The sequence below is a fragment of the Salvelinus alpinus genome, chromosome 5 (genome assembly GCF_045679555.1).
Source record: "Salvelinus alpinus chromosome 5, SLU_Salpinus.1, whole genome shotgun sequence".
In the NCBI taxonomy this organism is placed as follows: domain Eukaryota; kingdom Metazoa; phylum Chordata; class Actinopteri; order Salmoniformes; family Salmonidae; genus Salvelinus; species Salvelinus alpinus.
In genome coordinates this window covers 87,255,004-87,279,717 of record NC_092090.1, presented here as the reverse complement: position 1 = coordinate 87,279,717, position 24,714 = coordinate 87,255,004, and the positions used below count along the sequence as shown (strand labels likewise).

At 47.8% G+C, this 24,714-nt stretch overlaps 1 protein-coding gene across 12 annotated transcripts in view; it reads right to left on the bottom strand.

Moving 5' to 3' along the window:
- Positions 1-24,714, bottom strand: part of LOC139577155 (myocyte-specific enhancer factor 2C-like) — a 120,441-nt gene that overhangs the window by 56,306 nt on the left and 39,421 nt on the right. For 11 of the 12 annotated variants that reach the window (XM_071404029.1, XM_071404030.1, XM_071404035.1 and 8 more), the window contains exon 2: positions 384-577. In XM_071404029.1, the coding sequence (XP_071260130.1) occupies positions 384-437 (54 nt within the window). In that variant the 5' untranslated portion in view covers positions 438-577. Of the gene's footprint in view, positions 1-383; positions 578-15,860; positions 15,879-24,714 lie in introns of those variants that run through there. The other variant, XM_071404031.1, reaches the window with a different exon arrangement.

Here is a 24,714-nt window from a genome sequence, read left to right as displayed (position 1 = left end):
CCTCCATCTCTGTTTGGTTGTTTGTTTGTGTTTTCTCCCTCCCTTCCACCTCCCTTCTCCACCCCCCTGCATAGTAATATTCCACTGCCATGAGCTAAAGTGGGTGGCATGGTGTGAGAGGGTGTGATAGGGTGTGATAGGGTGCCACCAGTGTATGTTACATTTAAGAAAAACAAGACGTATTACTACCTCCATGTAAACCTCCAGGGTACCCAAAACAATCACCCTCCTATCCCACCTACACCCTCCTGCCACCACCACGACACCGTCACATCCAGACGCCCTGAAGACTTAAGTCAGCACACCTACCGTGCTCTCTCCCAGGCCCACAGTAAGGTATTTCCACCCCCCATCATCCATCCTCCCCTCTCCATGGTGCTTACCTGTCTGTTGCGTTCATCCATAATCCGCGTGATCTGAATCTTTTTCCTCCCCATTGTCCCCGTCTTCTTCTTCTCTCCTCTCCCTAAAGAACTTTATGCTTTCTTCTGCCTCTCCTCAAAACGCTTTCTCTTCTCTCTCTTCTCTCTCTTCTCTTGACTTGCTCCGATCAATTCAAAGATTCCAGCATCCGTACCTGCATTAGAGAAAGAAAAAGAGCGAGAGAGACAGAAGGATAGAGGATAAGCATTAAGTGACATGAAATATGGCACAAAAAAAATGAGGGGGTGGGGGGGTATGGGTGGGAGAAAAGTCACATCATCGTTGCCACAAGGGAGGGGGAAGAAATACAACTAATCTGTCAACATGTTGTGAAAGGAGAGCTGTGTTTTTTACTGTCGATATCATGCAAATCAGGTTTGTCGCGTTACCGTGCCAACTATGAGCAGAGACAGCGCTGTCAGGATCTCGTCTCATTCACAGAGAGTTTGACAGTTTTGGAAGTGCCGCTAACTTAAATGCTCTAATCACCCACAGTGTAACGTTACCTCCACTAAGAAATACACTTTCTTTCTCCTGAAAAACAGCAGTTTGTTTACAGAACGATGGCAAGGTAAGACTGATCTAGTCTACCTCCAACACAGTTCTAAAATGGCCGACATGGAGACTGGCTTGGATGCAGATGTGAAACCTAGCCTTGCCTTGTTCAGAAACACTATAGATTTGACCTTTAAAATTACGACAATAGAGCTGATTCCCGTCAAAATCGGTCTTGAATATTTAAACCAGGACTTAAACCAGCTGGACACAATGTGTGTCTGTCTGTCTGTCTGTCTGTCTGTCTGTCTGTCTGTCTGTCTGTCTGTCTGTCTGTCTGTCTGTCTGTCTGTCTGTCTGTCTGTCTGTCTGTCTGTCTGTCTGTCTGTCTGTCTGTTTGTGGTTGAGTGTGTGTGCACATGTGTGTGTGGGCTGAGCTGGACCGATAGTGTGTGTGAGTGAAATAGCTGACTTCCAAAGAGTGTGTGCATGTGTGTGTGTGAGCTTGAGTAAGCCAGATCTCTGGTACTTCTCTCCAGAGTGCTAAAGTAGGCCAACCCAATCTATCTCAGGGAGGAGCAGAAGAACTGTTGTGTTTTATTCTGACAGTAGAGGTGATAACGTTCCTCGTTATGCAAATGAGCATCCCATTATTTAAGCTCAGTGCAATGCAGGGGAGCTGTCAGCGCCGTCGCATTAAAAACCATCTAGCCTGCTTTTTTCTCCCACTTCCCATTCTCTCTTTTCTCTCCTTTCTGAACCAGATTTCCGGCACCTGGCAGCGCGAGCCGCAGACATTGATGTGGAAGATGACACTGCTTCACCAAAAGACATGTCAATCTCTCTCACACACACACACACACACACACACACACACACACACACACACACACACACACACACACACACACACACACACACACACACACACACACACACACACACACACACACACACACACACACACACACACACACACACACTTCGCTCCCCCCATCTTTCCTTTCTTGTTTCATCTTCCTCTAACCTGAAACTATGTGTTTATTGAGTGACATGATGCAGGAGAAAGCACCCCAACCCCCATGGTGAACAACTACATACTGCTGTACATTCGACCCCTACGCTTCTTGAGTGGAAGGCATTGGTAATAGATGTGCCTGGTAGACACAGGTCTTGTCAGTTATACACCCATGTGATCTTGCTTTAGGAATACAAGTGAGAATTATTCTCAGTATTGGAGAGCACAGGTTCAAAACACCTGTACTCCTGCATGCCACTAGTTGGCTCTCTTATATCTTCAGTCTCTCCTGGGAGATGGAGCCAAGTGTAATCAAGCCAATTAGGTGTAGCCTGACGTCTCCGAATTGTCTCCAGGTTGACAATAGCGCAGGTTTCACATATTGAGTCCAAGAACGGCGTGGCTATTTTACACTTTGTTTATAATCAAGCTTGTAAAAGTCCAATGTGGTTACCTATCTAATTTAGGCTTTACTCACTACTGGTGCAGTCCATGAGGAGGAGATGCACTGCAGTACTTAATGCAGCTGGTGGCCACACCAGATACTGACTGTTACATTTGATTTTGACCCCCCCTTTGTTCAGGGACACATAATTAAATTTCTGTTAGTCACATGTCTGTGGAAATTGTTCAATTTATGTCTCAGTTGTTGAATCTTGTTATGTTCATACAAATATTTACACATGTTAAGTTTGTTGAAAATAAATGCAGTTGACAGTGAGAGGACGTTTCTTTTTTTGCTGTTTATAAATATATATAATCTCCTGATTACGATGCACATTGACCATTAGCATGTCAACATCTCTTCTTCACCCTTGTGACAAAACCATACTCATGTGATGATTGTTTGCAGTTCCACTGACTGTATAATCAACCATGGGCAACAACAGTACTAACGAGACTAACATCTAAAATGACACATTGGTTTAGTATTTAATGATACTCTTGTTAATTTTCTATGGTTACACAGCATAAATCATTAAAAACAGTAAAGTGCTGTCAGAAAGATGAAAGAGTGTCTTCAGACAGACTAACACTCCAGCCTATCAGTGGTACTCAACAGTCCACAGACACAACAAGAACAACAACATATCAATCCCCCGGGCAGGCCAGCATACCTCAATCAGACCCTGACAGTCGAGGCGCACCACGAAGCTCTACTCTGTCTCCTGACCGCTAACGCAATGCCTCTCTCCATTGGTGGCTTCAACGCAGTGACTCCTGCCTCCTGACTCCTCCCCCCTGAGCCTCTCAATGTTAACACCCTCTGGAGCATCACCTCAGTCCTTATGTAACAGTAACACTAAGACTAAGCCCATGTCCTGAACATTTAATCCCAGCTTTGGCTCCGGCAACCAATGCTGCCTGAGGAGAGGTGCTGCTTAGCCCGGCGCCGGTGATCCCCCTCCCTCCTCCTTCAACACCACTCCCTCCTTCTGTCTCCTCCCTCAAACACGAGAGCCTCCACCCAGCTCGTCAACTCCCACCCTCCTCCGCCTACCCCACACACCCGCTCCCACCCCATTGCCCACGGCATCCCTCCTGCCTTCCCCAGGTCTGGTCAGGGAGGGTTGGCTGGTGACAGTAAGCACCCCCAAAAGATTACCACAGAACAGCACAATCCAATTTACCCCTTTGACAGTGTCCCGCCAGGAGACATGCCGCGGCCCGCCTGATGGGGAGAACGAAAGAGAGAGAGAGAGAGAGAGAGGAGAGAGAGGAGAGACAGGGAGCGAGAGAGAGAGAGAGACAGAGAGAGACAGAGACAGAGAGCGCAATCCAATATAATGAGACAGAACTATGTCTACAGTGCATTCAGAAAGTATTCAGACCCTTCCCTTTTTCCACATTTTGTCACGTTACAGCCTTATTCTTAAATGATTAAATAAAAAATGTTGATCGTCAATCTACACACAATACCCCATAATGTACATAATAATTCAGATTCTTTGCTATGAGACTCGAAATTGGGCTCAGGTGTATCCTGTTTCCATTGACCAACCTTGACATGTTTCTACAACTTGATTGGAGTCCACCTGTGATAAATTCAATTGATTGGACATGATTTGGAAAGGCACACACCTTTCTATATAAGGTCCCACAGTTGACAGTGCATGTCAGTCAAAAATCAGGCCATGAGGTCAAAGGAATTGTCCGTAGAGCTCCGAGACAGGATTGTGTCAAGGCACCCACATCTGGGGAAGGGTAAAAAAAACATGTACGCAGCATTGAAGGTCCCCAAGAACACAGTGGCTGCCATCATTCTTAAATGGAAGAAGTTTGAAACCACCAAGACTCTTCCTAGGGCTGGCCAAACTGAGTAATCGGCGGTGAAGGGCCTTGGTCAGGGAGGTGACCAAGAACCCAATGGTTCTCAAGGAGCTCCAGAGTTCCTCTGTGGAGATGGAAGAACCTTCCAGAAGGACAACCATCTCTGCAGCACTCCAACGATCAGGCCTTTATGGTGGAGTGGCCAGACGGAAGCCACTCCTCAGTAAAAGGCACATGACAGCCTGCTTGGAGTTTGCCAAAAGGCACCTTAAGGACTCTCAGACCATGAGAAACAAGATTCTCTGGTCTGTTGAAACCAAGATTGAACTCTTTGGCCTGAATGCCAAGCTTCACGTCTGGAGGAAACCTGTCACCATCCCTACGGTGAAGCATGGTTATGGCAGCATCATGCTGTGGGGATGGTTTTCAGCGCCAGGGACTGGGAGACTAGTCAGGATTGGGGGAAAGATGAACGGAGTAAAGTACAGAGAGATCCTTGATGAAAACCTGCTCCAAAGCACTCAGGACCTCAGACTGGTGCAACGGTTCACCTTCTAACAGGACAACGACCCTAAGCACATAGCCCAGACAATGCAGGAGTGGCTTCGGGACAAGTCTCTGAATGTCCTTGAGTGGCCCAGCCAGAGCCCAGACTTGAACCCAATCGAACATCTCTGGAGAGACCTGAAAATATCTGTGCAGTGATGCTCCCCATCCATCCTGACAGAGCTTAAGAGGATCTGCAGAGAAGAATGGGAGAAACTCCACAAATACAGGTTTGCCAAGTTTGTAGCATCATACCCAAGAAGACAAGGCTGTAATGGCTGCCAAAGGTGCTTCAACAAAGTACTGAATCCTTACTGTATGTAAATGTAATATTTCCGTTTTTTATTGAAAAATTTCTAAAAACCTGTTTTTGCTTTGTCATTATGGGGTATTGTGTGTAGATTGAGGAGGGGGGGAATGATGTAATCCATCTGTATGTTGACCACTTATGCACTCAGGAAGGACTCCACAGAAGAATGAGACTGACACTTCACCTTTTAGGTGCAGCGAAGGTGAAAGTGTAGGTTTAGTTTTAGGTGAATGTTGCGATTTTTCAGCCACTCCTGAACCTGTGGGAGAGAGAAGACTAACAATCTTTCTATGCCACATTAAGCCAATTCACTAATCCATAACCAAAGAGTATGGGGAGAGGGCAGAGCAGAGGAAATGTAGGGATTGGGAAGGAGAGAGAAGGATTTTGTTTCTCTCTCTCTCTCCATTACAAAGTGAAACGGCCAGTGGGGGTCACTGCTAAGGTCATAGTGCACGTTAGGAAAGACATGATGGGCTGAGGGAGCGAGAGATAAGGATTGAGAATGGTGGCCATACCTATAGAGAATAGTCTGCCTCAGAGTAGCAGAACCTAGAGAGAGCTGACAGAGGGAGAAAGAGAGGGTAGAGAGAACAAGAGGTGGAAAGAGAGGGGAGAAAGAGAACAAGAGGTGGACAGAGAGGGGAGAGAGAGAACAAGAGGTGGAAAGAGAGGGGAGAGAGAGAACAAGAGGTGGACAGAGAGGGGAGAGAGAGAACAAGAGGTGGACAGAGAGGGGAGAGAGAGAACAAGAGGTGGAAAGAGAGGGGAGAGAGAGAACAAGAGGTGGAAAGAGAGGGGAGAGAGAGAACAATAGGTGGAAAGAGAGGGGAGAGAGAGAACAAGAGGTGGACAGAGAGGGTAGAGAGAGAACAAGAGGTGGAAAGAGAGGGGAGAAAGAGAACAAGAGGTGGAAAGAGAGGGGAGAGAGAGAACAAGAGGTGGAAAGAGAGGGGAGAGAGAGAACAAGAGGTGGAAAGAGAGGGGAGAGAGAACAAGAGGTGGAAAGAGAGGGGAGAGAGAGAACAAGAGGTGGAAAGAGAGGGGAGAGAGAGAAAAAGAGGTGGAAAGAGAGGGGAGAGAGAGAACAAGAGGTGGAAAGAGAGGGGAGAGAGAGAACAAGAGGTGGAAAGAGAGGGGAGAGAGAGAACAAGAGGTGGAAAGAGAGGGGAGAGAGAGAACAAGAGGTGGAAAGAGAGGGGAGAGAGAGAACAAGAGGTGGAAAGAGAGGGGAGAGAGAACAAGAGGTGGAAAGAGAGGGGAGAGAGAGAACAAGAGGTGGAAAGAGAGGGGAGAGAGAGAACAAGAGGTGGAAAGAGAGGGGAGAGAGAGAAAAAGAGGTGGAAAGAGAGGGGAGAGAGAGAACAAGAGGTGGAAAGAGGGATCTTTGAACAGGTACCAGTCCTCTCAGGGGGGAGGGGAAGAGCTCTACAAACCACCCTCCCATCTGTTGGGCAGACGGAGGGAGAGAGGGAGGGAGAGGGCGAGAGGGAGGGAGATTCAGTACACTCTCTCTCTCTTTCCGAAGTGGAGCTGGAAGGGTGATGGGAACTTGTACAGAGTTATCCCATCTCCTCACTTCCAAGTCACCAAAAACGAATAGACAGCACGTGGGCAGCGTTTCTTCCCATCCTAATAGACATATACGTATATATATATATATATATATCCTATAGGGTGTTGCTTGTTAATATGGCTTTGTCATTGAAAACACAGAGGACTGCACCCGAGAGAATCAAAGAGAGGAGAGAGAAAAGAGGAACATTATCTAGTCCTTAGTTCTAATTCCTCTCTTTGAAAGACAGCTGCATGGTGCAAATCAAAGCTTTTGAGAAAGAGAGAGAGAGAGAAAGAGAGGGAAGAAAGATAGAGACAGAGAGAGAGAGAGAGAAAGAGAGGGAACAAAGATAGAGACAGAGAGAGAGAGGGAAGAAAGATAGAGACAGAGAGAGAGAGAGAGAGAGAGAGAGAGAGAGAGAGAGAGAGAGAGAGAGAGAGAGAGAGAGAGAGAGAGAGAGAGAGAGAGGGAAGAAAGATAGAGACAGAGAGAGAGAGAGAGATGAAGAGAAAATGTACTGAATGATGAGGGGCAACACAGCTCTGAAAACCAGTTCCTCATATGAAGAACACATACACCAACATCTGCTGACATTTTATGTTTTTCAACTAAATTCTAAGTAGGCCTACGTTGTTGAGAATTGGAGAAAACCATTTATAATGACAGGATTGATGGTGTTTTTCCTAGAACCCCACCTCCCCATAGCACATCTGCAACACATTTAGTAATAGCATGTCTTGAAAAAACGGCAGTATCCTCTATCCTCATAGGAAATGCGGTTGCGAGGATTTGAAATAACATATTACACTGCAGTAAGTAAACCTTTTAGGAGGTGTATGCTACATTAAATAAACCCTCTCTCTTTTAAAATAAGCTACCATTTCCTTGAAGAGGAGGCAATAACGTATTTAATACAGTTTCCGAACAATCTGAGTATGAACACACGGACGCATACACACACACATGTACAAACGCACACACACACGCACACACACGCACAAACACACACACACACACACACACACACTTTCTAGGTTCAGTTTCGCTTGCTTGAGCATCCCTATAGCTCCCCCCATATCAACTCCTATAATCCTAAAAAAAACATGATATTCTTTAAATGCAGAGCTGGTGTTTAGAGTTGTGTTGTTTGTGGAGGTGAAGCTGTTTATCTGTGTGTTGCCTGGGTGTGATTGTGGGAGGGTGAGGGAGAGGGGAGCCAGTGGCCAGGAGACTGTATGCCTCCATTTCATTGTGTCTCTAATGTCATTACAGGCAATGACTACTCTGTGTGGCACGTCAGGCTCTCCGTCTGTCAGGCTCAGATAGACACGGTGACAAATCTCTATCACTCCCTCCCCTCTTCCTCCCTCCCTCCCCTCCCCACGTCTTCGAGTAACACACAGAAGAGAATGACCTAAACCTGGGCCATCGCCTACATGTAGGTGGGCCTCTATTCTGGTGGTGAATCATGCCAAATATTAGGGCTAATTTAAAGCTTTAGCAGCTAAAGAGATTAGCAGAATGTACATCTGGGATTAGCTTGATAGCAGTGTATCATGGTGTAATGTGTTCAAGCGTTCAAGGCTGTGGCAAGTGTGTGTGTGTGTGTGTGTGTGTGTGTGTGTGTGTGTGTGTGTGTGTGTGTGTGTGTGTGTGTGTGTGTGTGTGTGTGTGTGTGTGTGTGTGTGTGTGTGTGTGTGTGTGTGTGTGTGTGTGTGTGTGTGTGTGTGTGTGTAAGATTTTGAGAGAGTGAATGTGTGTGTGTGTGTGTGTGTGCATGCCTCTTTCTATTAACTCACGTTACAGTGTAGTCATTAGCAGACAGAGATATTTTTTAAGCTCTGCCGTCATGAGAAGAGAGAACTGTCTGTTGTTGAAGAGAGAAGGGAGCTAGTTGCCTCTTCAGTTTTACACTGTCTGTTGTTGAAGAGAGAAGGGACCTATTTGCCTCTTCATTTATACACTGTCTGTTGTTGAAGAGAGAAGGGAGCTATTTGCCTCTTCAGTTTTACACTGTCTGTTGTTGAAGAGAGAAGGGACCTATTTGCCTCTTCATTTATACACTGTCTGTTGTTGAAGAGAGAAGGGAGCTATTTGCCTCTTCATTTATACACTGTCTGTTGTTGAAGAGAGAAGGGACCTATTTGCCTCTTCATTTATACACTGTCTGTTGTTGAAGAGAGAAGGGAGCTATTTGCCTCTTCATTTATACACTGTCTGTTGTTGAAGAGAGAAGGGACCTATTTGCCTCTTCATTTATACACTGTCTGTTGTTGAAGAGAGAAGGGAGCTATTTGCCTCTTCATTTATACACTGTCTGTTGTTGAAGAGAGAAGGGAGCTATTTGCCTCTTCATTTATACACTGTCTGTTGTTGAAGAGAGAAGGGAGCTAGTTGCCTCTTCAGTTTTACACTGTCTGTTGTTGAAGAGAGAAGGGAGCTAGTTGCCTCTTCAGTTTTACACTGTCTGTTGTTGAAGAGAGAAGGGACCTATTTGCCTCTTCATTTATACACTGTCTGTTGTTGAAGAGAGAAGGGAGCTAGTTGCCTCTTCAGTTTTACACTGTCTGTTGTTGAAGAGAGAAGGGAGCTAGTTGCCTCTTCATTTATACACTGTCTGTTGTTGAAGAGAGAAGGGAGCTATTTGCCTCTTCATTTATACACTGTCTGTTGTTGAAGAGAGAAGGGAGCTAGTTGCCTCTTCAGTTTTACACTGTCTGTTGTTGAAGAGAGAAGGGAGCTAGTTGCCTCTTCATTTATACACTGTCTGTTGTTGAAGAGAGAAGGGAGCTATTTGCCTCTTCAGTTTTACACTGTCTGTTGTTGAAGAGAGAAGGGAGCTAGTTGCCTCTTCATTTATACACTGTCTGTTGTTGAAGAGAGAAGGGAGCTATTTGCCTCTTCAGTTTTACACTGTCTGTTGTTGAAGAGAGAAGGGACCTAGTTGCCTCTTCAGTTTTACACTGTCTGTTGTTGAAGAGAGAAGGGAGCTAGTTGCCTCTTCAGTTTTACACTGTCTGTTGTTGAAGAGAGAAGGGAGCTAGTTGCCTCTTCATTTATACACTGTCTGTTGTTGAAGAGAGAAGGGACCTATTTGCCTCTTCATTTATACACTGTCTGTTGTTGAAGAGAGAAGGGAGCTATTTGCCTCTTCATTTATACACTGTCTGTTGTTGAAGAGAGAAGGGAGCCAGTTGGCTTCATTTTTACACTGTCTGTTGTTGAAAAGAGAAGGGAGCTATTTGCCTCTTCATTTATACACTGTCTGTTGTTGAAGAGAGAAGGGAGCTATTTGCCTCTTCATTTATACACTGTCTGTTGTTGAAGAGAGAAGGGAGCCAGTTGGCTTCATTTTTACACTGTCTGTTGTTGAAGAGAGAAGGGAGCTTGTTGCCTCTTCATTTATACACTGTCTGTTGTTGAAGAGAGAAGGGAGCTAGTTGGCTTCATTTTTACACTGTCTGTTGTTGAAAAGAGAAGGGAGCTTGTTGCCTCTTCATTTTTACACTGTTTATTCTGTCTGACTTTGATTGGCTTGACTGGAACAAGAGACCTAGGCGTATTGTTATAGACCAACGTCATATTATACCTCAATTCCACAGCCCTGTATCCACTCCAAACCCACCCCTCATCCCAAACCCTCCACCCCACCCCCCACCCACTGTTAGACCCTCTATCCCCTATTCACCCCCACCGCACCCCAGTCGCCCCCAGGACCTCGTGGACAGAAAGGCAGGAAACACACACGTGGCAAACTCAACGGAAGGATGTGACATCAGCAACCACAGACAATTAAAGGTGTAAAGGTGCTTCCTTCCCTAAACTGTTCCAGAGAGCCCAAAATGGGAACCAAAACTCACTGTGCTTCCCTCTCCCTCTGCCGAGAAACAAGAGAAGAGGAGAGAGAGATGTCCAATTCTTCTGCCCACCTCAACCAGTAGGTTTCTTACCCTTGAGATTACCATTGAGAAGACCAATAGAGGTTCCCTCCATGTCCCGTGTCATGAAACAAGGCCCTTCTAGGCGGCACAAAGCCTTCTGAGAGAAATCACACCAGCTTTTGTCTATCAAAAGGAAAAAAATCACCACAACCGCACTGTCCGCCATCAGATCTGGATTCCGTCATGATGCAACAGGACGCATCGTTGTGATTGTGAAACCTTAACCGAGAGGACAAACCCCTTCTTCTCTACTGTTTCTCAAAACATGTGTAAAGCCTTCCCTAAATGTTGTTTAGCAAAAAACGGGAGGGGGAAAAATAGCTAACTAAAGGCTTTCTAAGCGATCATGTGAAATGATGGACGAAGTGCATTTCTGTGTGACAGTGTAGGGTGACTAGAGCCCTTTTGAGGTGCAACGCTAGATGAAAGCATTGGAAGAGAGAGGAGTGTTCTTATTCACGCATTACAGGGCATCCTGTCAGCACCTTAACTGCAATGGCTTTCCTCCACACACACTGCAATCAGGTGGAAACTGGTCTAACAGCTCTAAACAGCATCCCTGCCCAGCCCCATGAGTGTAGAATAGAGATAATAGCAGAAGCCTTCAAAGTGCTTTAAGTGGAAGAAAAAACTGATACGAGGAAGTTGGTATCTGATGTGTCAGCTGTGGGGGACAATAATTGATATTTTTCAGTCAGAGATTATTGCAATTTGTATTATTTGATTAATTAACATGCGAGAAGACAACGTCATATTCAAGTAATTTTATTTAAAAAAAACAAAGGCCTGGTTATTGACTTAAAATCTACATGATGTACAGTATATGGCGAAACCTCACCCAATCAACAAACCTCTGCTACACATTTTCAACAAGCATGTTGTTGCCATGGCTTTCTATTCTTGGACCAATGGAAATCCATTCAGCACACAGTGGTCTCCTTTTTCATCTCTGTGTGCTTTGAGAGAAAAGTAAAAACCCTGTAACTCCTCTCTCAGTGGAGAGGCTGTGAGGTAACAGGTAACAGGGCCTTTTAAGTCCAGTGCTGCCTACTACTGTATTCTGTTTTGAGAGGGGAGAGGGGGAGCAGGGGGAGTGGAGGAGCAGGGGTAGAGGAGCAGGGGGAGAGGAGGAGGAGAGGAGAGGAGGAGCAGTAGGGGGAGAGGAGGAGCAGGGGGAGAGGAGGAGCAGGGGGAGAGGAGGAGGAGCAGGTAGAGAAGAGGAGGAGGAGAGGAGGAGCAGGGGGAGAGGAGGAGGAGCAGGTAGAGAAGAGGAGGAGGAGAGGAGGAGCAGGGGGAGAGGAGGAGGAGCAGGGGGAGAGGAGGAGGAGCAGGTAGAGAGGAGGAGGAGAGGAGGAGCAGGGGGAGAGGGGAGGAGGAGCAGGGGGAGAGGAGGAGGAGCAGGTAGCGAAGAGGAGGAGAGGAGGAGCAGGTGGAGAGTAGGAGGAGCAGGTAGAGAGGAGGAGGAGAGGAGAGGAGGAGCAGGGGGAGAGACGAGATGAGGAGCAGGGGAGAGGAGGAGGAGCAGGTAGAGAGGAGGAGGAGAGGAGAGGAGGAGCAGGGGGAGAGGAGGAGCTGGGGGAAAGGAGGAGCATGGGAGATGAAGAGGAGAGGAGAGGAGGAGGAGGGGGAGAGAAGGAGCATGGGAGAGGAGGAGCAGGAGGAGAGGAGGAGCAGGGGAGAGAGAGAGGGAATAGTCAGGCAGCTGCTGCAACTGAACGTCTCACTCAGCACCCGCAAACAGGGCCTATAGTGTCATACAGAGCAGGAATGGTGGACAGATAGCCACCCGTCAGAGCCAAAATGGAGACAGGTGAGAACCATCTTTCCACAGTCCATTGCTGACTCCCCCAAGGATAAGGTGACTTGACACAATGTGTCAACCGCTCTTTGAAAGCAGGCCAAGGGCTGTAAACTGCAGCTGCTGCATGGGTCCAATGGAAGCAGCAAGCGAGAGAGAGCTGCCGGACAGCTGGATCCTGCTCCCAGTCGCCTGCTACCTGCTCGCCTGCTCCCTGTCGCCTACTCCCTGTCGCCTGCTACCTGCTCGCCTGCTCCCTGTCGCCTGCTCCCTGTCGCCTTCTACCTGTCGCCTGCTCCCTGTCGCCTGCTCCCTGTTGCCTGCTACCTGCTCGCCTGCTCCCTGTCGCCTGCTCCCTGTCGCCTGCTCCCTGTCGCCTGCTACCTGCTCGCCTGCTACCTGTCGCCTGCTCCCTGTCGCCTGCTCCCTGTCGCCTGCTCCCTGTCGCCTAGTCCCTGTCGCCTGCTACCTGCTCGCCTGCTACCTGTCGCCTGCTCCCTGTCGCCTGCTCCCTGTCGCCTGCTCCCTGTCGCCTGCTACCTGCTACCTGCTCGCCTGCTCCCTGTTGCCTGCTACCTGCTCGCCTGCTACCTGCTCGCCTGCTCCCTGTCGCCTGCTCCCTGTCGCCTGCTACCTGCTCGCCTGCTACCTGTCGCCTGCTCCCTGTCGCCTGCTCCCTGTCGCCTGCTACCTGCTTGCCTGCTCCCTGTCGCCTGCTACCTGCTCGCCTGCTACCTGTCGCCTGCTACCTGCTCGCCTGCTCCCTGTCGCCTGCTACCTGCTCGCCTGCTCCCTGTCGCCTGCTACCTGCTCGCCTGCTCCCTGTCGCCTGCTACCTGCTCGCCTGCCTGCTTCCTTTTGCTGCATCAGCGACGTGACTTGGGGACTGTAACTACATTTCATGGATGCAATAGCTGATATGATTTTCATGGATTGAGTGGCTGATGATAATCCACAATCAAAGTCGTCACTAATTGATTATGTTTGGTTGACAGGCCAGTGATATGATTTGGAAGAGAGATCATATAATATCACAGAACATTGTGAATCACAGAGTGTTAACGTAGATACAGGTTATCCGGGTTCTGTGCCAGACTACCCGGTGAGCAGTAGGTACTCAGAGTGTTAACGTAGAAAAAGGTTCTCCGGGTTCTGTGCCAGACTACTCGGTGAGCAGTAGGTACTCAGAGTGTTAACGTAGATACAGGTTCTCCGGGTTCTGTGCCAGACTACTCGGTGAGCAGTAGGTACTCAGAGTGTTAACGTAGATACAGGTTCTCCGGGTTCTGTGCCAGACTACTCGGTGAGCAGTAGGTACTCAGAGTGTTAACGTAGATACAGGTTCTCCGGGTTCTGTGCCAGACTACTCGGTGAGCAGTAGGTACTCAGAGTGTTAACGTAGATACAGGTTCTCCGGGTTCTGTGCCAGACTACCCGGTGAGCAGTAGGTACTCAGAGTGTTAACGTAGAAAAAGGTTCTCCGGGTTCTGTGCCAGACTACTCGGTGAGCAGTAGGTACTCAGAGTGTTAACGTAGATACAGGTTCTCCGGGTTCTGTGCCAGACTACTCGGTGAGCAGTAGGTACTCAGAGTGTTAACGTAGATACAGGTTCTCCGGGTTCTGTGCCAGACTACTTGGTGAGCAGTAGGTACTCAGAGTGTTAACGTAGATACAGGTTCTCCGGGTTCTGTGCCAGACTACTTGGTGAGCAGTAGGTACTCAGAGTGTTAATGTAGATACAGGTTCTCCGGGTTCTGTGCCAGACTACTTGGTGAGCAGTAGGTACTCAGAGTGTTAACGTAGATACAGGTTCTCCGGGTTCTGTGCCAGGCTACTCGGTGAGCAGTAGGTACTCAGAGTGTTAACGTAGATACAGGTTCTCCGGGTTCTGTGCCAGACTACTCGGTGAGCAGTAGGTACTCAGAGTGTTAATGTAGATACAGGTTCTCCGGGTTCTGTGCCAGACTACTCGGTGAGCAGTAGGTACTCAGAGTGTTAATGTAGATACAGGTTCTCCGGGTTCTGTGCCAGACTACTTGGTGAGCAGTAGGTACTCAGAGTGTTAACGTAGATACAGGTTCTCCGGGTTCTGTGCCAGACTACTCGGTGAGCAGTAGGTACTCAGAGTGTTAACGTAGATACAGGTTCTCCGGGTTCTGTGCCAGACTACCCGGTGAGCAGTAGGTACTCAGAGTGTTAACGTAGATACAGGTTCTCCGGGTTCTGTGCCAGACTACTCGGTGAGCAGTAGGTACTCAGAGTGTTAACGTAGATACAGGTTCTCCGGGTTCTGTGCCAGACTACTCGGTGAGCAGTAGGTACTCAGAGTGTTAACGTAGATACAGGTTCTCCGGGCTCTGTGCCAGACTACCCGGTGAGCAGTAGGTACTCAGAGTGTTAACGTAGATACAGGTTCTCCGGGTTCTGTGCCAGACTACTCGGTGAGCAGTAGGTACTCAGAGTGTTAACGTAGATACAGGTTCTCCGGGTTCTGTGCCAGACTACTTGGTGAGCAGTAGGTACTCAGAGGGAAGTAAAGAGCAGAACAGTTACTCTGACACACCAATGTCCTTGTGCCCCGGTGGAGAAAACCAGCATTAGAGGGAACCATCATTTGGAAAGGCTCAAATTAATCCATGGCATGAGTAAAGAGGGCTATAGACAGAGTAAAATAATCCTTGCCAGATTGTGAACATGAAACTGGATGGAATAGCTCCAGGTGGGGGAAGATGGACGTCAGGAGGATGGTGGTAGTGCCATGGTTAGGTAAATGGAGGAAGATGGACGTCAGGAGGATGGTGGTAGTGCCATGGTTAGGTAAATGGAAGCGGTTTACGATGTGGTGGAGAAAGCTGTTCAGTGCTGAATCTCATTATTTTAGTTTCAACTGATCACCTCAGCTTCTCTCTCTTCCTCTCTTGCTCTCCACCTGTCTCTCTCTAACGTTGTTTTCTCCACCGCCTATGTTAGCGTGTGCAGTACATTATTCCCTCCCACAACTCAAGCACACACATCTGTGAAGGGTAATGTTTTTCAGCGAAGGTCCAACCGCTGCCTCGCATCACATGGTGTCATGTAGGCCTACAGAGTCCAGGTGTAACCACCATTTAGACACAGACTGCTGGACTGGAACAGAAAACACCCCCTCAGACTTTAGTTTTACACGTATGCACACACACTCACACACACTCACACACACTCACACACACGCAAGCGCACTGACACACACACACACACACACACAAACAAACACACACTACGCTTTCATTATCCCCACAGTCACTAAGGATTATTTACTTGCTTCAACTCATAAAGATGCTGATTAAGTAAACCAACACCATTTAAGTTGTGGTACTAAGACACAGAAAGTAGGGGGGAAACAATGCAGAAAGAATACCAGCGTCTCCCTTCAATGACTACTAGTACCCCCCCCCCCCCCCCCCATGACAGCAGCCCAAGGCCATGTCACTAAGAACATACAAAGCACTGTCATATTCACCTAATTATGTTCTCCACCAAGGATGACTCGTGATGTTAGGAGAGTTCAGCAGCTTGTGTTGGGGGGTGGGGCGAAGGGTTAGGGGGCGGGGCCAGCTTTATCTTCTTTTCAAACGCAGCAAACTTCCATGACGTCTCGTGGCAGCGAAGGATTCTAACACCAGACAACGTGGTTAGATGATGATTTCATCACAAGTTCTTTCTCAATCTTTTTTTGCAGAAGCATTCTAATCAGCCTAATTAAAAGCTTTGTTCGTTTAGAAATCTCTGATGACAATTTGTTTCACTCTACCCTACAGCAGTGACTGTGAAGAAGAGAATTAAATGTGATCTTCTGACAGCAATTATTAACTGCTCCCTCCTGGCCCCAATTAGAGCCACAGGCTAAAGCTAACATGGCTAACACTCCAGAGCGGGTGCCAGCTTATTTTCTGTTACATTTTTCGCAGTTAATTTGAGCACTTTTGTGTTTGTATGTGGTATTGTGTAGAGTAATATATTTTACATTATGGGATTTGACAAAGTTGTTTACGCTTCCTTTTCTGTCTGTTCGCGGTGGCCGATGGAGAAAGACACACGCAGGGAGAAAGATACGGGGAAGTTGAGTGATATTTTTTTTCCCTCTTTACTATTGGGATCCATCAGCATATTTGGAAACCACACAAAGGTTGCATCATGAGCTGTCTTAGTGTCTACTAAGTTCAACAGTATGCAAGTGTTCATAGACAATAGAGCTATTAGCAGTGTCTATAAAAGGAACACTCCTAAACAAGTCATAGGGGCTAGGGAGGTACAACAAGCTAACCTCTTTACAACCTCCTCTCTGCTGTAGTGTTCACACAGTTGGCTCCGCTATGACAGAGGGTGAGATGTCTGGAGTTTGGAGGCAAAGATAAATCACAGAGGTAGGCACAGATCACAGACCCTCTGTTGCTCTATGGAGTACTGGAGTGTCTGTGTGCACTCATGTGTGTGTGTGTGTGTGTGTGTGTGTGTGTGTGTGTGTGTGTGTGTGTGTGTGTGTGTGTGTGTGTGTGTGTGTGTGTGTGTGTGTGTGTGTGTGTGTGTGTGTGTGTGTGTGTGTGTGTGTGTGTGTGTGTGTGTGTGTGATTGTGGAGGGAATTGTGGGTATACTAGGTCAAGGTCGCTTTAAACAAACTGTCATGGCAACCCCTCACATCTGGCTCCCATGGCAACATATTGGCCACTAGAAGCTAAATGCTGAGTCTGAATAGGCAGGCTAGACTGCTACTGTAAACGGTCCAGGAGCGTTCAACCCACCGCCTTAACAGACAGAGATGAAAAGCGTTACGGATTGCTTTATTTCTGTCTTCTCCTCTGCGCCTTTGGGTCACCACTTGATGATGATGACCTGTTGTTTTCCTTGTATTAGGTTCAAATAAATCAGCCCTTCCTCTGCTACACTCATATGGTATTACTTTAATGCACTTTGCTCAAACTACAGCAATGATAAACAACACTGCTTAACATCCCTGTTTGTGTAACATTACAGTGGTATTATGGCGTTCTCTAACAGTCTGGCTGCTCTAAAGCCAGAGCCACAGCGTGGAAATGAGACTGTGCACAGCGTGGAAATGAGACTGTGCACAGCGTGGAAATGAGACCGTGCACAGCCTGGAAATGAGACCGTGCACAGCCTGGAAATGAGACCGTGCACAGCCTGGAAATGAGACTGTGCACAGCGTGGAAATGAGACTGTGCACAGCCTGGAAATGAGACTGTGCACAGCGTGGAAATGAGACCGTGCACAGCCTGGAAATGAGACTGTGCACAGCGTGGAAATGAGACTGTGCACAGCGTGGAAATGAGACTGTGCACAGCGTGGAAATGAGACCGTGCACAGCGTGGAAATGAGACCGTGCACAGCCTGGAAATGAGACCGTGCACAGCGTGGAAATGAGACTGTGCACAGCGTGGAAATGAGACTGTGCACAGCCTGGAAATGAGACTGTGCACAGCGTGGAACTGAGACTGTGCACAGCGTGGAAATGAGACTGTGCACAGCCTGGAAATGAGACTGTGCACAGCGTGGAAATGAGACTGTGCACAGCGTGGAAATGAGACCGTGCACAGCGTGGAAATGAGACCGTGCACAGCGTGGAAATGAGACCGTGCACAGCGTGGAAATGAGACCGTGCACAGCCTGGAGGTCATTTGAAAAGAAGTAGAAGGTTGCACACTTAAACAAGGATGTCCTTCATAAATTCAACCTTCTGGGGGATTTTTTCAGTCCCTGCGCACCGTTAGGAAACCGAGTAACCTAGATCGCAAAGTGAAGAGAGAGAGAGAGAGAGTAGAGCAGAGAGAGAGAGAGAGAGAGAGAGAGAGAGAGAGAGAGAGAGCAGAGAGAGAGAGAGAGAGAGAGAGAGTAGAGCAGAGAGAGAGAGAGAGAGAGAGAGAGAGAGAGGATTCTGAAGCCCCAACCTTGTTCCCTGCCTGGCCTGTCAGAAAAAAACGTGCTCCAGTCTGCTAGCATGATGTCAGAGTTTCTCTTGTTTTTTCTGAAGACCGCAAGCTGATTGGGCTGATTATTGGTGGGCGTTGTTGTCCTGTTGATGTTGCGCATCATTAAACTGGGATTGTTCCAGTTAGTGTTTGCTTAAGCAAGACTGATGTAATGTTTCCGGGCAGAATCTCTTTCACACACACAATAACACACACTGTAAACTTGAGACACACAAAGAGCTTGAATGTCCCCACATCCATCATTTAGTACTACAACATGTTGTTTCAATTCAGAGTTGGCTAGAATATAGAGTACATTTATACCAAGAAGCATATACAAAACTGACACTGAACTTTATTCATCCAGTTGAATGAGTCTGTGGATGAGTATATTTAAGTCTCCCCACAATGATGCAAACTACAGTATATCGACACAGATTAAAAGAAAAACCCAGGCCAGTAGCTGAGCTGAAGCCTCCCCCTACAGCTCTCTAAGGAATGGTTGGGTGGGGATGGAGGGAGGGTAGAGGTTGGGTTGTGTTGAGTGTGGAGGGGGTGAGTGGCGTACCTACAGATCACACTCTTCAAGAGGAGCTGGAGGAGGCTGGGAGGAGGCTGGGAGAAGGCTGGAGGAGGCTGGGAGGAGGCTGGGAGAAGGCTGGGAGGAGGCTGGAGGAGGCTGGGAGGAGGCTGGGAGAAGGCTGGAGGAGGCTGGGAGGAGGCTGGGAGAAGGCTGGAGGAGGCTGGAGGAGGCTGGGAGGAGGCTGGGAGGAGGCTGGGAGAAGGCTGGGAGGAGGCTGGAGGAGGCTGGAGGAGGCTGGGAGGAGGCTGGGAGGAGGCTGGGAGGAGGCTGGGAGGAGGTTGGGAGGAGGCTGGTAGAAGGCTGGGAGAAGGCTGGAGGAGGCTGGGAGGAGGCTGGGAGGAGGCTGGGAGAAGGCTGGAGGAGGCTGGGAGAAAGCTGGGAGAAGGCTGGGAGAAGGCTGGAGGAGGCTGGGGGAGGCTGGGAGGAGGCTGGGAGAAGGCTGGGAGAAGGCTGGAGGAGGCTGGGAGGAGGCTGGGAGAAGGCTGGGAGAAGGCTGGAGGAGGCTGGGAGGAGGCTGGGAGAAGGCTGGAGGAGGCTGGGAGGAGGCTGGGAGAAGGCTGGGAGAAGGCTGGAGGAGGCTGGGAGGAGGCTGGGAGAAGGCAGGGGGAGGCTGGAGGAAGCTGGGAGGAGGCTGGAGAAGGCTGGGGAAAGGCTGGGAGGAGGCTGGAGGAGGCTGGGAGAAGGCTGGCGGCTGGGAGAAGGCTGGGGGCTGGGAGGCAGCCCCACCAAGGCCAGACCCGGGCCAGAGCCAGGCCAAACCTCTCATTAGATGGCGGCTGGGTGCCACGCTCCTGTTTGGAGTGGTTAGGGGGACCAGCAAGGGGCTGTACTCTACTCCCCGCACCATCACAACCCGACCTCATCAAAGGCGGCGCTCGTAATTTGTCACAGAAAGCAGCCAATAAACATATGTTAGGGGAAGAGGGAGGAGAGGAAGAAGAAGGAAGGACGAGAGGAGGGGAAGGCGAGTGAAAAAAGATAGCGCATGATTAAAGAGCCCGCACAGCTGCACAAAATCCAAACTACAAAAAGCGGTTTGAAAGAGACCTCAGCTAGAGTGATCTGATAAAGCTTACTGCTACTTAAACCCTACCAGGGATGAGGAGGAGGAGGGGAGGGAGAGAGAGACAGAAAAAGAAAGAATGAAAAGAGACAAACAAATATTAAATTACTGACGCACGACCACACTTCTTGGCAGAGACACTCGTCTCCTCTCCTTACGTGATTATAGCGGCCATTGTATCACACAAACATGACCCCTCTTGCCAATAACTCCATTACCGCTTTGGCCAAGTTCTATTTTTAGCCCACAGCGCACCATTGTGCCTGACGTACATCACAGCAATGAGAAAATCTGTCAAGGTACTTTCCCCCCTTTATTTGCCTCACAAAGTGACACTGTACGTGCCGTGCCATGTAGCAAGGCTATTTCACATCCTACAGATTATTTTCTTTAAAAATGTTCCTCCAGAAAGTTCCATACAACTTGTTCACATATTATGCTCCTTGCTAGCTTTCAACTCCTGGGTTCTTGAGCTTGTTTTTTCCTGTTTGTGTTGTTGTAGGAGTAGCGTGTGATGTGGAGATGTGTGATATTTTGGCTTGTTGTTGGATACCGTGGCAGGCTGAACGCATTAGCACAACACGGTGAGGCGTTGCTCGGTTGTCGTCGCTGCGCTGGCGCTGTTTCTGCAGCATGTGATCAGAAAAGGTGACAGAGAAGTTGTGGCCTTCTCTGACGTTCTTCTGCTGATCTGTAGATTCAACCGCATCCTATTCTGCTTTGAACTGCTTCAACCTGCTCAATGATAAAGGACGGGGGGGGGACTAAAGCAACATAAAATTGGAGATTAGGTCAGAGGGAAAATCCCCAAAAAAGAGGAACATTTTATAATGCTTCCAAATCCTTAATTCATGTATTTTGAAATATTCACTCTTATGACTATTATTCAGATCCTAATTTCCATGTGGACCGAATGAAAACGACATGAAATAATCACTCTTATTATGACTATTATGACTATTATTCAGATCCTAATTTCCATGTGGACTGAATGAAAACTGTTTCTTGATCCGAGAGATAAAAAGAGAAAAGAAAACAGCAAATTCCTACAGAGAGGCATATAAATCATGTCTATGTCTTTTTTTCTCTGCAGTCTTATCCTTGAAATCAACATTTAGTTATTTTCTTATTTGGGAAGTGAAGAGCTACAGTGGGGGAGTGGGAGATTTGGTTCACAAGGTTTAGCTCTGGTCCGGCTGTACAGTAGAGTGAAGGACAAGGCTGATTAGCCGTAGTTCCCGCCTCAAATCCCTCAGCTCGGAGAACAGCTGCACCGTTCACATAACCTTGCATGCCCCCCCCTGCCCCCTTCCTACCCCCCTGGCTAATGATAGCAGAGCACGTCCCCTTTGCAAACAAACAGATTTTTCCACTTCACACACTCACACTGGTGGGCTCTCCTCTCTCCCTCTCCTCTCTCCGTTCCCTCCCTTCATTTTCTCATATTATTGATGGTTTTCTCCACCCTGAGAAAAATCCACAGGCCACATGACCTCAGGAACGAGCTGAGAACGATGAAGGACCCTCCCCTTCTTCTCTCTCTGATCCACCCTGTCCAGTGAGCAACCCACTTACTGGGGTGTGGGTGGGGGTGGGGGGTGGAAGGGGCCCGCTCTGGACCCCAGCCGCTCCTGCTGCGCATTATCCCAAATAAACAACTCATTACAGGTGTACTTAACCGAGGGGAGCTAGCAAGCATCGGAAGCTAATCCCTGTTATCGTTCCAAGTGCTTCTCTACCGACTAAACTAGAGGGAAGAAGAGCCCAGGAATGTAGGCAGCTGAACGGTAGAGGAAAAAGTGGAGGAGATGACAGGTAGAAGAGGAGGGGGACGAGAAGGGAGGGGACGGCAGAAAAGGATTTTGAATTTACTTCCGAGAAAAATTAACAAGAGCCTTTCATTCTTTCACTTTCGCTCTTCCCGTATCTCGACATCTCTCTCTCTCTCTCTCTCTCTCTCTCTCTCTCTCTTTCTATCTATCTCCCTGTGGATTTCGTACTGCTCTTCCTTGTTTTCCACAACCTCAGAAGTGGGTCATCGACAGGCAGCATTTTGAAGAACATAACAAAAACGGTCTGTACTCTGAGAACAATTCTGGGCTTCTTTAACAAGAAGCCCACTTATCAAATTAATCTGTCAAAAGCAAATTAATAACAGCCAGTACTATTCCCTTCAGAAAGGTACAAACAAATTGGAGAAAACTATTGCTCAATTACTAGTGAGGCATGCCAGCCCTAGATTTCTCTCTCTCTCTTCACAAGGATGCCCTAGTTAATATGATTATAACCGAGCTCAGCATCACCAGCAGTTAGCAGAAGATTGATAAATATCAATCAAATCAATCCAAAGATGTCCTACCTCCTGTATGAGAGTGTCACAAAAAAATGAAACACTACATTTGAGACCTGATCACCCAATGACCGAGTGCAGTGTGAAGACAACCATTTCCTAAGGGAGGCAAAAAGAGAAAGTTAACACTCTCAGCACCATGTTAACATGGCACATGTATGTGACAGTGAAGTGAAATGAACATGACACCTCCACATACAGATGGCAATGAGCAGAGAGGACATCACCCCTCCAGTTTAGACACACAGACACAGTGGGTGTCAGAAAATACTTTGCTCCAGCTTAAACCCGTTAACCCTCCTCTCACGACACCACCCTCACAGCCCATTACTGCCATTATCGCTGATAGTCTCTACAACAACAGAGACATACGTACAATTATCACCAATTCACTCCCCTCATATTCCAAAATGTCACCCTATTCAACTATATCCAAGTCTACACGCCAAGAAGACAACGACAACGTCTCCTACTGTAGAGGAATTTCTCATTGGCTTGATACACCCTCTATGTGAGTCCCATCCTGTTTGGTAGTCCCCCAGGGGGCTGCACTGGAGTAGTCCGGCGAGGATGCACTGTAGTAGGGGAGGGATGTGACGTGGAGGCACTTGGAGGGCCTGGGACTGTGGAGGAGGGAGGCCAGCCCGGTGCTTCCACCACGGCAGGTATCCCCCATGCTTCCTCAGCTATTTATAAACTATGAGCCCAGGCCAGGGACAAAAATAAGACCACGGCCATTTTTTTAACAAACAATACCGCTCACACACACCCTCACAGATCCCCTCACAGACAGGAAACACATAAACAGGAGGTATTATGCTGTATAGAAAAATAGACAGGTGTCACTGCAGCGCTGCTCAAATATAAACCCTCATCGCTCCTCACCACTCTCCCTCCTTCCCCACTTTACTGCTCAGCCCTCTCTCTTCACCCCTCGTCCTATTGTCAGGGCTGACACACACACACACACACACACACACACACACACACACACACACACACACACACACACACACACACACACACACACACACACACACACACACACACACACACACACACACACACACGTAGAAGGTTACTTGTTTTTCCACTGGGCTTGTCCACAGTGGCAGCCAGCTGAAAGCATCCATCGGCAGAGCTCAGAGAGAAGTTGGTGGTGAGCACAAGGTCCCACTCTGCCTAGCAGGCCGGAGTTTCAAACCTTAAAGTGAATTCGCGGGCTGGAATTTCAAACCTTGAAGTGAATTCGCAGGCTGGAGTTTCAAACCTTGAAGTGAAGCACAATGCTGGAGTTTAAAACCTTGAAATGAAGCGGCAGGCTGGAGTTTCAAACCTTGACGTGAAACACCAGTATGGAGTTTTAAACAAAGTGCCCCCTCATTCATTATACATGCAACTCCGCACTGCAAATCTCCTGTCCGCAACACTCTCTCTCTCTCTCTCTCTCTCTCTCTCTCTCTCTCTCTCTCTCTCTCTCTCTCTCTCTCTCTCTCTCTCTCTCTCTCTCTCTCTCTCTCTCTCTCTCTCTCTCTCTCTCTCTCTCTCTCTCTCTCTCTCTCTCTCTCTCTCTCTCTCTCTCTCTCTCTCTCTCTCTCTCTAAGAATGAATAATGACATCACGCGCTGCATTATGGAAAAGCCATACATCAAAGCAAACAGCGAACCAGCCAGAAAACTCTTAAAAAATGGAGAGAGAGAGAAAGAGACAGAGAAAGATAGAGAGAAAGAGAGTGAGAGAGAGAGTGTGAGAGAGAAAGAGAGAGAGAGTGTGAGAGAGAAAGCGCGAGAGAGAGAGAGAGAGAGAGAGAGAGAGAGAGAGAGAGAGAGAGAGAGAGAGAGAGAGAGAGAGAGAGAGAGAGAGAGAGAGAGAGAGAGAGAGAGAGAGAAAAATATATTTAAATATTTACCCCTCTGTGCCAGGCAGTCAAACCTACACATATTTATCTGTGGACTTGCACAGGAAAGTTACACAATTTCAAACGATGAAGTAAACATCTAACGGCATTTGTCAGTGGCACAAATTCCTATATGGCACTACGAGAACTACCTGAACTTCAGCAGATAAAAGTAGGTTTTTTAAATGTAAAGAAAAGTTTCTGAAGATGCTGCTGAATTTAAGAATTATTGTTGTGGCATAGAAACTAATAAAATATAACAAAATTAGTTTATGAAGATTTCTCTTTCTGCGTTGCACAGCTCAATAAGTAGTATTTACCTGTTATTATTCTGTTTTTTCCCAAATGCAACAAAACATCCTACACGACTTCAGACGATGAAGCCTCAAAGTCATTTTGGAGATTGATAAACAAGTTAACCAAAACAAAGGCAAAATCTACTCGTGTTTTGTAGATTTCAAGAAAGCATTTGATTCAATTTGGCACGAAGGTCTTT